The sequence below is a fragment of the Odontesthes bonariensis genome, chromosome 24 (assembly GCF_027942865.1).
Source record: "Odontesthes bonariensis isolate fOdoBon6 chromosome 24, fOdoBon6.hap1, whole genome shotgun sequence".
NCBI classification, from domain to species: domain Eukaryota; kingdom Metazoa; phylum Chordata; class Actinopteri; order Atheriniformes; family Atherinopsidae; genus Odontesthes; species Odontesthes bonariensis.
In genome coordinates this window covers 11982335-11995865 of record NC_134529.1, presented here as the reverse complement: position 1 = coordinate 11995865, position 13531 = coordinate 11982335, and the positions used below count along the sequence as shown (strand labels likewise).

Below are 13531 nucleotides of genomic sequence, written 5' to 3'. Positions count from 1 at the left end.
TGATGATGTGCTTCTGTCCGCCTGCTTGTTTTTTGCGGCAGCTGTAATGAATCAATCACCCAAAGGCCGAGGTATCAAAGTCCCGCCGCCTCAGACCCACTGACATGTCTAGCTTCTGGCACTCAGAGCCTGGTGGAGCACTCAAACTCAGGCACAGACCCAAACGGGTGCCCTGAATTTAGCTCCAACACCCTCTCTGCCAGGAACAATGGACAACGAACCCTGGAAAGTTTTACCTTCCTAATACGCTTTTCCAGTCCAAATAGCACAATGGTGGCTTGTGTGGAGCAAACAGCACAGGCAGTTCACATTAAGGAACAATATAGGGCAGCTTTGGAGGGCAGAGAGCCAAGAAAATTGATGACAAAGCTAAAACTATTGGGAACACAGAGATTTCACTGAAGAAGTTCACCTCCATTTAGGAGGGAGTCAGATGACAAGCATTCATAGCTCCAAGCAAAAAGAGGCTAACTTTGGCTTAGTTTTACGTTGTTATTTTGAATGTTCCTACGCATTTCTCTTAGCAACCAAGCAAATATGCTTCACATTTATGAAAAAAGTGTTTCAGGAGAAAAAGCAATATCTAGTGTACGTGTTGGGGGATGCGCCACCAACACGATGCCTGAGGAAGCAAATAAAGCCACATGCGAGTCTCATTGCACACTTGTGTGTACTCACGGAGAAACCAAATTACAAATTAAACGTGTGTGTGTTTGAAGATCACTCAACATAAACTGGGAGATGCGGAGGGACAAAGGAGGACAGATTTTCATAAGACAGGCATGTGCCCTATATTTTCCGCTCTTCCCTTCCAGAGGTTAAAGAAACTACATCCTGTGCGACCCAAATCTTTTTTTACGAGTTTCAGAAAAACGTTTTGGCACACCCCAGCTTTTAAAGAGCAAAACTAGGCCACATTCAGACAAGCCATCATCTTGTTAGTTTGGAGACTTATGTTTTGGTTTTTTTAAGGCTGGAAACTTCTCACATTATAAACTCCTAAAGTTTGTTTGCTTAAGTTTACAGCATCTGAAGTCATTCGTTTTACCTTAGTCGTAAATCTGTCATTTTAATAACAAATTCCAAAAAACCTCCGACTCAGATTTAGCTAACGTCTATGTAACATCGAAGTTGAGCTACGTCAACATGAAACTCTTCGGGGATGCATTTGTCATTTAAATTGAAATAGTTTTAGGGTTTACATTTCCTACTAAGCTACTTCACTCTCTGAGCCAATTTGAACTACGCACAGAACTCGCTGTAGTTTAGCCACCATATGCATTATTAGGATACCCTCAGAAAACCTGCTAAAATCCATCTTCCTTAACTAAGTGGTTAGTCCTAATCACTGAAAGAGAGAGGCATGAACCAGCTGGAGGCAGTTTGTGTGGATAGTCAACATGGCCTTCATATTATGTTAAATGTAATGTTTACTGAATATTTACAATAAACTACAAGATGTGTAGGAAGATTAATAACTGCAACTATTGACAGTCGTTTTCTCTTCACTTGATCAGTTGAATGCAGTTGAATGCTTAAGTATGAACCATAGCAAAAAATCTTAGGCAACACTGCCCTCTTTTGGCAATATGGTATAAAAGAAAGTAAAGCACTAAGTGAAGCTTTGGCATTTCATGTCCTCCAGACACAATTGCACACAGCTTGTCAATTTGAGTTGAATCACTGAACAAGAATGCATTCTCTCAGTGAGTGCTAGTTTTATTTTGATTGGATCGAGGCCAGATTCTTCGAGCTTTAGCAAATCTTTTTTCCTTTAACTGCTAATGGCCATCCGTTGGTACTGTAGGACATGAAAGCTAAGAATCACAGAGACAACTCTGATTTTTCAGCCATTAAAACCCATTAATAGTCGGAGTTAAATATCGATTATCTTGGGACAATGCAATGTTGTGAAGGGAAACCATGGGTCCCTGCGCTGAAGTAGAAGGTAGTTTAACCAAAAAAAAAAAAATAAATAAATCTCCTGCGACATGGCTGTAGCCTCCCAAAAGCAGGACGATGCACTCTGCCAGACTGCTACAGCTGCTTTGGAACGGCTTGATAAATTTGACCAAGTACCAAAGGCGTTGGCCTGGCCTCTGAAGTTCGCAGATCCAAATACGAACAGACATCCCCAGGATGTGCTGCCATGATCAACCCACAGGACCCAAACAAATGACCTGCTGCATATCTCTGAGTCGTATAACACATGACATCCCCAGAGGTTGTATGTTCGTGCCCCAATCTGTCGGAGAGCTTTCGTCAACACGTGGGAGGCCTGCAACATATTAGGAAGGTGCTTTGAGAGGGTGTGGCTGTTCAGTGTTTCACCCAGGCATGAGGTTTTATTGGAGAAGTTTTCTATTTTCTTTCTATAATACAGCTTTCCAACAGCAGCTTGGAGTTTCAGTTGCTAAGAGGAGCAAAACAACAGAAGATCAAGCTTAAACAATCATTTTATTATATTACATCAAAAACATGTACTGCAATGACAATATCTGATTCTAGTGTAATTTAATCAGACAGCTCACTGAATATACACTCCAACTATGGCACCCATAGATTGGGTGTGGATGAGGAAAAAAACAGCTTTGTTTTAAAGGTGGCCATTTCTTGTGCGCTTTGACTGAAGTCTGGTGGTTGGGAGCAGACCTGAGATTAAAAAGCATTTGCAAATAACTTCCATCTGCTTCAACCTGTGCAATTATGTCCTCCCCAAACAATATAATATGCATCACAAAGAGAAGTGTTTTTAACAACAGTTTAATCAGCTTTTTGTTTTTTTAAAAACACGACCATCTGAAGGTTTGAGCTTTAAATATTATTTAACCAAAAATTATTTGCAACCACCATTTGATCCAGGTCATGACAAAAGGTGCTATAGAGGATATTTGATAATCAGCTTCTACTTTTTGGCAGTCTGAAGACGCTCGCTCACATTCTCCCAGTTGACTACACTCCAGATAGCCTTAACATAGTCAGGCCGCACATTTTTGTACTGAAGATAGTAAGCATGCTCCCATACGTCAATGCCAAGAAGGGGGATGAGACCTTAGAGACAAAAACAAACAAACAAAAAAAAAAAAGCATAGTGAAGAAAATTATAAGGGACCAAAATAGGAGGGTCGGACTCCATCTTTACTTCAAAGCCGTTTTAAACTGACCTGTTGTACCCTGTAGAGGATCCTGGTTAGCACAAGCAGCAATGCGAAGTCTTCCATTCTCCTTGTCGTAACCCAGCCAACCCCAGCCTGAACCCTGCACTGCCACTGTGGCAGCAGACATCTTCTCCTTCATCTTCTGAAAGGAGCCAAAGTCCCGTTTAATGGCCTCCATTAGCTCCCCTACAAAATGTCAAACGGGAGGGTGTTACTTCAGTGCAATGGTAGCCATCAACAGCAATCAAATCAATCTCTGGTAAAAGAACTTGCACAATCTAGTGCACAAAGAGAAAAAAAAAATTCATCCAAATGTTCTTTAATTCATTGAGATCTACAGGCAAGGCCACCCACAGCAATCAAGTTGCACCATGTTGTCATTTGAGACAGTGGGTGGTTTTCTACCACTAGGTGACAGTAAGATCAAAACAATCCTGAGGTATGCAGCCCCTAAGATCCCAGCAGCTCTCCAAGTTATTGGATAAAAACCGTCAAGACATCAGGTCCAGGCCTCCTGACACAGCTTCTACCCTCTTGGTGCAGTTTAGGTAAATATCCACTAGTTTTAGCCTAGGTGTAACAAATGCATTCAGTGTAGAAAAAAATAAAACAAAAGATATTTTTAAACATCCAATCAACAGTCAAGCCTCGAGTGTTTCTGCCCCACCTTGTGGCTCGCCTCCACTGCTTGGAGAGAGGTTTGTCCAGAAGATGGTGTGGTTAATGTGGCCTCCCCCATTAAACTTCAGAGCAGGCTGGAGGGCAACCTGCGCAGTCACATCTCCTAAAACACAAGTCAGATGCACCCAGGCACATCACTGTTTGAGGAACATAAGGACTACAGAGAAACATTCAGAGCGAGAAAACATTTCTTTTCCAGTAAAAGATGCTAAATAAGTACAAAACTTAATGCAGGCAAATGTCAAGGATTACAGAGTTTGCATCAATAACTGCAAATAAAATGGCTGACTACGTCATTCAACTGAAAGTTTGTACCCTTTGCAAGTGCCTCCTGGTATTTCTCCTCTGTAACGTTAAGGTTGTTGACATATGTGGCATGATGCTTGCTGTGATGAAGCTGCATTATCTCTGCACTAACGTGGGGCTCCAGGGCACCATAGTCGTATGTCAGGTCAGGAAGCGTGTGCTTCTGCCGTGATGCAGCTACCTGATTTATGGCTTGGCTGAGGTTTGCTGCACACCTAAGAAGAGACAAACACAAAACCGTCAGGTATATAAAGCAGATGACATGCAACTGAATAAAAAACAACCCTTGGCAGTTAGATTTTAGCATAGCAGCCAGTGACAGGAGTTTTAAACTGAACTGCAGGAGATTGGAAGATGAAAATTTATCAGTTTAAGTTACAACAGGCTGAGTAGCTCTGAGCAAATGACCTGCTAACCTTAATTTCTGGTGCTCATCCAGGATTTTCGTAGCTGTTACACTGTGTGGACAGGCATTAGCTCAATGGGCTAGTAGTAATAGCTATGAATTGTTTAAAGAGTGCCCAAATTTTACAGTATTAAGTTGACAGCTTCATGCGCAGACCTGTAAAATAGGTCACATATGTCATAAAACAAATCGCCTCTTTTGCTGTGCCATAAGCTAACCCAACTGAGATGCTATACTAAGTTAGCATCCTGCCTTGCTAACTGTTAGCTCTAGATAAACAGCAGTTTCAAGTTCATGTCTGTCCGCTGTTTGGAGCAATCTGCTCTCCTCTGTCTTTGTGCACCTCTAAACAGATTATATCCTGGTGGAAATAAGCTGACATGCGTCTTACCTGCGTATTTGACCAACTCTGCAAAGCATGTTTCTGACAGTTCTTAGTGTGTGGACAGGACAAGGCAGACACGCTGGTTAGTAACTGCCCTTGAAATGTTCAATTTCAAGTTGACGGAGCAGTCGACTGTACCATTACCAGCTGATAGGGGTGTTCTCGAGGGGATGCAGGACTTAAATAAGCCTCAGCGGAGGTTAATCTAAATAATGACGACACCTGGAACCACTACTCATTAAAATTAACAATGGTAGATAAATGATACATGCTACAAAAACAGTATTATCATAATATGTGGAATTTTAACGTTTCACACTTTTTTTATTTTACCCTTCTTTAACATTTTTCTGTGCAACTTTTCCAGGGCCTTACTTAATATCATGTGAGCTGTGATGGGAGTTTGCATATTGTAGTTTTATATATTCTGTGCTCAAATTACGACATATTCACTTATTATGCTGTTAGATTAGAATTCCTAATCGAGCCAAATAAACTAAAAAGAAATACAACATTAGAAGCATGGAAATATGGAAGCAATTAGATTTGGAAAAAAATTGTACAAATAATCTTGATTTCTGAAAAACAAAAATAAAAAGATAATCATAAAAATAATAATTTCTACACTCCACAATAACAAAAGTTAAAAGCACGGAGTCACGTGGATTTTTCCTTCATGATGTCAGAGGCAACGCCAGAGATCGTCTATTATAATGCAAATTAGTCACTCTGGATAACCTACAAGTAATTTGTAACCACACACGAGGCTAAAAACTTGCAACTAGTGGTTTTCATAATGGATCAACCTCCCCGTTCCTTTCTGAGTCAATTAGTTTTATGTATTGCTATTGAAAGTATCAAAACAAGAAGCATATTTTTCTTCTGAGGGGTCCACAGACTGTGGAACACTTTAAAACAGGCCTGAAAACCTTTCTTTTTACCCAATGTTTTTAATGATCTCACTTTAAATGCTCTATCCTGTATTTATTTCGTTTTAGCATTTAAAGGACTCACTACTTTTATTTGTGTATTTTATTTGCATTTTACTGTCCCTGCTTTACAACCTAATATTTGTCTTTTATCCCACTGTGGCACTTTGAGATTTTATTGTAAATGTAAAGTGCGTTATAAATAAAATTTATTATTATTATCATTATTATTATTATTATGGCCCAAGAGGATGCCTTCCAAACTTCTGGTTTTATCCAACCAGCCCTGCAAAAGGAACTCTATCCCTTTTTATTCACCCATCCATCCATTAGTCCAATTAGTCCCATCTGTCACTTGCCGATTGGGCGTAAGGCAGGGTACACTCCAATTAACCTAACATGCTTGTTTTTGGACGATGGGAAGAAGCCAATGGACCCCTAGAGAACCCACCCTAACCCACTCATGCACAGAAAAACATGCTAACTCCACACAGAAGGGCCCAAGCTGGAAGAGTGCCAACCACCACGCCACGTTGCAGACTTCTTTATTTATTTATTTTTATTTTGTTGATTAGTTATATGTTTATTGATTCATTTACTTAGTTATTTACAGCCAGCTTTTTGAAAGCTAAGGGCCACAGCCAGTCAGTTTTGTTAGAAAATATATGTGCATAACACATTTATACTTGTTCTTTTTTTCTTTTATTGATAAATTCAATAACTGAAGCCTTGAGATGTATTAACGTGTGTTAACTACAATCGTTATTATTTTTCCTGAGTTGTAGCCGCACTTTAGGATCCGAAAATACACATGAAGTGAGAAGTCTTCCTTCACTTCCCGATCTCTGATATTACTCCGCAGCAACTCGAGTGCAGAGCAGCAGTAGTTCATCCAGAGCCATTTCTGCCCTCGGCAAGGAAGATGAGAGTGACTGCGCCGAAGCAAGACAGCAGCTTATAAATCCTCACTATATTTTAACCTATTTGTTATATTCCGTCTCACTAAGAATCTGTGAAGCTGAGAGGTTCTCGAAACATCGAAAGAAACGGGCCTGGTGAGTGTTTCGATGACATTAGGCCTGGTAACAGCGGCCAAGAGCCCGCTAGTTTCAGGAAAAGGAGCGCAAGGGAGGGAGTCATTTCCTTCACCGCCATTTTGTGATAACAAGGAGACGAAATAGAGCCAAGAATTACACGCTGTCTGGCCCAACATTAAAAAGATGTTTTAGCTTAACACTATAGGTCCATGAATTAAAGCCTTTGCGCGGGGATGCTAAATGTTATTAGCAGTAGTGAGTTAACCTTGGTTAGCTTCTTTGCCGTTCCTCGCTGTCCACCGCCGTAGGCTGCAACACCAACCAACATTAGGCTCCGCAGCTCTTAATAACAGCTTTTATCAACTTTGACACGGTGGGCCATTGACTCGGTTGACCCCTTAGTTTACGTTGTTGCCACACACCCTCAGCCTCATTTGTTTGTCGGTAACCATGTCATATTTAGCAGCTTATCAGTTAGTCATACATGGCATGCATTACTGCGTGCGGACAGCCAACGCGGTACAGATGAAAAGACGATGCAGCACACTGCACTAAGCTGCATTTACTGATGTTTTTCTGTCATGTATTTCCTTTTAGAGTTCACAATGACCAACGAGGAACCTCTGCCCAAGAAGGTCAGTGTCTGTTCCAGTAAAAGCTATTTATACGATCATTTCTTTAATTAGCTTCTTTACTGATAACGGGATTCTCCATCTAACCAGTACTTGGCTTTCTTTTCACACAGGTTCGCCTCAGTGAATCTGACATGAAGACCTTGACTAGAGAAGAGTTGTGCACAAGGTAAATAGCTCCTCACTTGCTGATTATTGCTGACATTGTGTGTTATCTGTTTAAGATGAGCTGCTACAACGTGTTCTGCTCTTCTCAGGTGGAAGCAGCATGAAGCATATGTCCAGATCCTGGAGGCAAAATATGCAGAGCTGTGTTGTAAGTACATTGAGTCGCATACATGTAGCATCGCAGATGCAAGTTAGCGCAATATTGAGCAGATTATTTCAGTACTTTCAGCTGCCTGTGACATATGATTTTCTTTTGACACATTTGTTTCTCTTCCATTCTTGGGCGTCTTAGCCAATGATGTTCCAGGACTGAAGGAGTCGGAGGAAAAGCTCAAGCAGCAGCAGCAGGAGTCTGCGCGCCGGGAGAACATCTTGGTCATGCGACTAGCCACAAAGGAGCAGGAAATGCAGGAGTGCACGGTGTGTATCTATTCCTCCTCATTTACTAATGCTTTTGAGATGATTTTTCGCAGTTTTTCTTTGTCCCAACCTGAGCGCTTGAAGTAGTCCTCTGCTTAGCTTTGTAATGCTTTAAACACGATCATTGTTGCTAAGGGAACCCTTTACAGGATGATGGAGCTATTTCCTCCATAGTTACAGACGCTCTTTAGTGAATAATTCTTTATGAAGGAATAATAACAGTTCATTTTTACAGTTAAATCTATACCGACTCGTGATGGGTTGATCTGTCTGGTAAACAGTTAAATGAGTGAATACATCTCCAGTGCAGGCAGCCTAATTGGTGTTATTTTATTCTATTGACGATCACAACTGGTAAATTTGCTTGTTGAAACACACAAACTTCAAATAAGCCTCGTATCATCAACTTAATACTATAAATTTGGCATGAAATCCAATAACGGCAAACATTTGTGTGTGAAATCAGTGTTCCTCTTGTTATCTGTTAGCAGACACTAAAATCGCTTTACCTTGTATTTATTTGGGGTAAAAAATGTAGGCTAAAGGTGAGTTGTGTGGAGGAAGGGCATCCTTTGCTCTGATCATACTGACAGCTCAGTGGATCAGACAGTAGCTTTATGGAAGTACACGCCGTTCTTAAAGAGCAGCAGACCTCCAAACATACGGCCAGGTGAAGGTCGGGGTGGTTTTAAACTTTTGATTTAAACTTTTAAACTGTAATTGGAACTTTAAAGAAACCAAACTGCCTTTTTAAAAGCAAAGACACATTTGGTGTCTTTTGGTCTCTTATGTAATGTTTTCTTATCAAGTCTACTCGCCTGAGGTCAGTATAACACTGGGTTTGGCGGGTGACTTTGATCTGTTTAGAAACTGCTTACGAGTGAGGTGTTTGTTGTGGTAATCGTCTCAAAATTAAGATTTAAGCACTGCTCAAAACTGACTTGAATAGTTTGAAATGACAATTAGAAATCACTTCAGCCTTTTATTTAGTAAATCACATTAGATGGTTTTAAATCCCTACTGTGTTGGAATATGATTACAGATTTTTAGAGAAAATTCTTGGCTATGGGGTCAAACTTTATGATTTGAACCCCCAAAATGCTTATTTTTTCCTGTCACTAACACTTATTTGGTTATATCCTACAGACCCAGATTCAGTACCTCAAGCAAGTCCAGCAGCCGAGCGTGGCCCAACTGCGGTCGTCCATGGTGGATCCAGCCATCAACTTGTTTTTCCTCAAAATGAAGGCTGAACTGGAACAGACTAAAGACAAACTGGAGCAGGCCCAAAATGAACTGAGTGCCTGGAAATTTACACCTGATAGGTAAAGACAATCAAAATAACTCCCCCCTCAAAAAAAGTCAAGACTTCCTCACGCCCCCCACCCTCACTCTCACTGCAGGCATGCAGGAACAATGGTGGGGGGGAAGGCTGACAAATGCTGTACTCACCACGAGACTCAGACTTTACAGAAAGCCAGTCACTGCAAAACAAAACTGCTTTTGTACTCTTGTACAGTGCCAGCTACATATCACATAACCTAAAGAGAAAAGACAGTATGGTCAGGTGACACTTGTGTTTCAGCTCTCCCCTCGTATCCCCTCACCGTCCAAGGGCCTGAAGGAGTCCGGACTGTTCTGAAGAGGTGGTCACTCACTTCCCGCCATGGATATGCCCTCCCCGCCCCCGCAGCTCAAACCAGACAGTTCACATATTAAATAGGGGGTTATGGGGAAGGTTGTGTCAGGCAGGGAGCATCCCGAGCCTAAAACCTCTATTGAACATTCTAAAGACAATTCCCATACTTGCTTTATCAAGACATTTAACTGTGGCTCACACCACACAAATACCTGGTAGTCTTCTTAAGAAATGTAAAGACTCTTTGGAAAGTCTAGACACATTAACATGAGGAAAGTTTCTAGGATTTTAAAAGTAAGACTTTTGGGGGAGGAGCCACTAGAAATGACATTTAAGACTGTGAGCGGAGCCAGATCCTCGGTCCACAAAAGGACAATGGTTCAGGCATGAGGGTCCATTCGCCTGTGTCGTTGAACATGGGCCTACACACGGTAGAGTGTATTTACATGTCTTATTCTGTGAATTGTTTCTTTATATTGGCATTTAATTTGATCTCTCTTGTTTCTCTGAAACACTTACTGCAGTGTGAACCAAGATGCACGATTGGCCTCCGTTATTCACTTTTGTGGAACTGTTTACACACATTAACCTTCACTTGATTTTGCTGATACTGAAACACACTGCCGTAGGTGTACTGATGCCTGTTATGAAGTTGTGAATGCAAATGTCCTTAACAAGTCATGTCATGAGTTGATGAGGGTGTATTTACTGTATTCTGTGTATTTCTGTGATTGACCAAACAATCTCTCCCGCAGCCTAAAAGCTTAAACACTAAGACTTTTCTTTCCCACCTGTGTGGCCCAGATATTTAGCTGCTGTTGAAACATATAATGAATCAGCCCTGGAGTTTGTTTTGTTTTTCCCAGATTTATACTCTCTCACGCCTTAGTGGCACAGGGAGATTTTTAGGGGGCAGTAAATTAAGGAGGGCTTAAAGAACATTTTATCCCAGCACTGAAGTAGTTATTGGTTAAAATAACTGGTATCACTGGAGAAATGCAGCAAAGGCTATTAACCTATTTATATAAAAGCATTATTTATTACATTTTAATGACAATGATTCAACACATTCTTGATCATCACTTTAAAGACTGTTTGTTTTGTTAGCTGCAGTTGCTGCCACAATGTGTATTATTTCAGTGTTCTCTAAACGGGTGCCTTCCAAAGGCATTTACAAACAAAACGGATGGCGGTTAAATATGGTTTTAATAATGATTATGTCACTCGTTTGCAATCTTGGCTTCTTGGTGAGGGCTTTTTGAAAGCATAGCCACACCAACTGGAAATGTTACATCACAAGTGGGCCTGACTGTTGCACTATCTGACATTTTGTAAAGTTGAGCAAGCAGCATCTTGAGCAGTTTGTACTATTAAAACACTTGCTCTCTATGTACTTAGTGAGGACTACAAAAAAAAAAAAACTCTGTGCCTGGCCCTCCAGTGCATATTTAGGTCTCTTGTGTTTTCATCAGAATATTTCTCTGCTCTGTGAAAGTTTTCTACACAACCAGTGATGTTATCGTTACACAGGTGTTTTAGATTGACATTTTGGTAGCAACAGAAATGCTTCTGTTATGTTTTTACAATGTTCCCTTTGTCTTCCATGTGTGACATGGTAAATTAAGTCGGAGCAAGATGGTGAATGCATTGCTTCTATAGAAATGTTTGTCAAGTGTTTCAGCCAGAATGAGGACAGCAGTTCTTATTTAAACTCGTAGTTTTAACATTTTAATCGTGTAAAGAAAAAAATATATATATTTCTGTACCTACGATCATTTACAGGAAATGATTTACATGTTTGTGGAGGACAGGTCTGTCGGAGTTCTGGTCACATTTGCCTTGAGCGGAAGCCGATCAGATTGAATGAAATTCAAATAGTCATTTGGTAACGACCAGGTGGAAGAGTTTCTGTTGGCCCCCTCCAGAAGGATGGGTAGTGGGTCGGGCAACAGGAACAGGTCAATAGCATCTCTCTGCCTGTTGCGTTTGTCTCTTGGTTCGCTGTGTGATGTGAGACTCGTTTCCTTTACAGCCAAACAGGGAAGAAACTGATGGCCAAATGTCGAATGCTGATTCAGGAAAACCAGGAGCTGGGACGGCAGCTGTCCCAGGGACGCATCGCCCAGCTGGAGGCTGAGCTGGCCCTGCAAAAGAAGTACAGTGAAGAGCTCAAGAGCAGTCAGGATGGTGAGAGCACGAGAAGCATCTACACCTGCATGCCAACGTTGTTCTTGTTAGATTCCTAGTTCATTTTTAACTCTTTCCTGTATTCTGGGATTCTCGCCCCCAGAGCTGAATGACTTCATCATCCAGCTTGACGAGGAGGTTGAGGGGATGCAGAGCACCATCCTTGTTTTGCAGCAGCAGTTGAAAGACTCCCGTCAGCAGCTCTCTCAGTCCCAAGGAGCCTTGGCTGGAGCGGGACCCAGCAGGACTTCACCGAGTGCTTCTCACTCGTCTGCTGAACCATCCACTCTGCCCGAGCAGGCCGGTGCTCCCTCTGAACCAATGGGTAAAGACTACGGGAGGGTCGCCAACGGTCCAAGCAACGGAAACTCGTCCCAAAGGAGCGAGACCACCACACCCAGCCTATACAGGGAGGTCAGCAGCACTGAGGAAGATTTTCCAATGTCCCCCATGGTCTCCAGTCCCGGTGAAGCTGAGACAAAACTCTCCAATCACTCAGAGGAGGCGCCAGGAAGTCAGACTGCTTCTGGGAGAGCTGGAGGACCTGCGGGTTTCGGGAGCCAGCTGAGTGCAGGGTATGAGAGCGTGGACTCTCCAACCGGCAGCGAGACATCATTAACTCAGCATTCGAATGACACAGACTCCACCACCGATCCCCACGAGGACAAGGCTGCCCTGGTGACCAAGGGCACCAGGACTGCAGGGTCACGGCATGCTCAGAACGGCCTGGACTCCAGCACGAGTGAAGGGGCAGTTTTGTAATGTACTTAGACATGTTCTGTTTTTTCCTTTTTCGTTTTTTTATATACAATTTACAAATGGCAACAAATGCATAGTCTGTAACACAGCACCGCTGTCCAAGAAGTTTTGTTTTCACTCTTGTCCCCTTGCCTATCGTGATGCCTTTGTCACATTTGTGTTGCTTAATGGGGACGTAACAGGAAAGGGTTAATGTTAGATTTGAATTGTGTGGATGTATGATTTAAAACTAGTACCTTTCACTTTGTTGCTTATTTGAGCACGTCTACGCTGTTTGTTTGAGCTCTTGACACTTAAATCGGACATCTGGTGTTGTAACTCATTGTCAAGTCAGTAAGATCACAGAATTATAGTTGCTTCACAATATTCGAGGAGGTCATTTTTTTTAGATGTTGGCCTGTGGGTTTTTCTTCTTTCTTTTTTTTTAAAAGTACAATTCTTATTTTTCATTGGCAAAAGAAAAATCTGTTTGAAATATTCTGCTGAAATGTGAATAGTTCATAATGCGACATTCATATTATTCTGACTCCAGCCCTTTTCATGTACTGACCAAATACCAATAAAGATTTTTAATACTATAGAACGAAATCCATTATTCCTGGTCATCAGCAACTTAATTTTTAAACTCACTTTGTTCAAGCATAATCTGCTGGCTGAGAAAAACAAAATAGTGCAAATGTGTCTTAGTTTCAATGATTAGAAAAGGAATATTTGCAAGTTAACCGTTTTAAATCTCAAGATAAAATATACCTTTGAATGTTGATGGGAATAGACTATAAATTGGACATTTGAGTACACAAAATAACAGGTAAATGTAAAGTATT

General features: G+C 41.4%; 2 protein-coding genes across 2 annotated transcripts; one reads left to right on the top strand and one right to left on the bottom strand.

Moving 5' to 3' along the window:
• Positions 1–2438: 2438 nt before the first annotated feature.
• On the bottom strand, positions 2439–5054 carry sod2 (superoxide dismutase 2, mitochondrial). Its single transcript, XM_075459351.1, has 5 exons — positions 4943–5054; positions 4155–4360; positions 3826–3942; positions 3165–3344; positions 2439–3051 (listed from the first exon to the last, which is right to left on the bottom strand). Exons 1-5 carry the CDS (start codon positions 4969–4971, stop codon positions 2906–2908), a joined length of 678 nt encoding a protein of 225 aa, XP_075315466.1. The 5' UTR covers positions 4972–5054; the 3' UTR covers positions 2439–2905.
• Positions 5055–6724: 1670 nt separating this feature from the next.
• On the top strand, positions 6725–13284 carry wtap (WT1 associated protein). Its single transcript, XM_075459177.1, has 8 exons — positions 6725–6920; positions 7500–7537; positions 7648–7703; positions 7792–7850; positions 7995–8122; positions 9269–9447; positions 11794–11948; positions 12052–13284. Exons 2-8 carry the CDS (start codon positions 7508–7510, stop codon positions 12708–12710), a joined length of 1266 nt encoding a protein of 421 aa, XP_075315292.1. The 5' UTR covers positions 6725–6920; positions 7500–7507; the 3' UTR covers positions 12711–13284.
• The last annotated feature ends 247 nt before the right edge of the window (positions 13285–13531 follow it).

Coding starts and splice junctions, on each gene's coding strand:
- sod2 (XM_075459351.1), bottom strand. CDS start 4,971: ATGCTTTGCAGAGTTGGTCAAATACGCAG. Junction 3,943..4,154: donor CCAGGAGGCACTTGCAAAGG/GTACAAACTTTC, acceptor CTTGTGTTTTAG/GAGATGTGACTGCGCAGGTT. Junction 3,052..3,164: donor TCCTCTACAGGGTACAACAG/GTCAGTTTAAAA, acceptor TTTGTCTCTAAG/GTCTCATCCCCCTTCTTGGC.
- wtap (XM_075459177.1), top strand. CDS start 7,508: ATGACCAACGAGGAACCTCTGCCCAAGAAG. Junction 7,851..7,994: donor AAAATATGCAGAGCTGTGTT/GTAAGTACATTG, acceptor TGGGCGTCTTAG/CCAATGATGTTCCAGGACTG. Junction 11,949..12,051: donor GCTCAAGAGCAGTCAGGATG/GTGAGAGCACGA, acceptor TCTCGCCCCCAG/AGCTGAATGACTTCATCATC.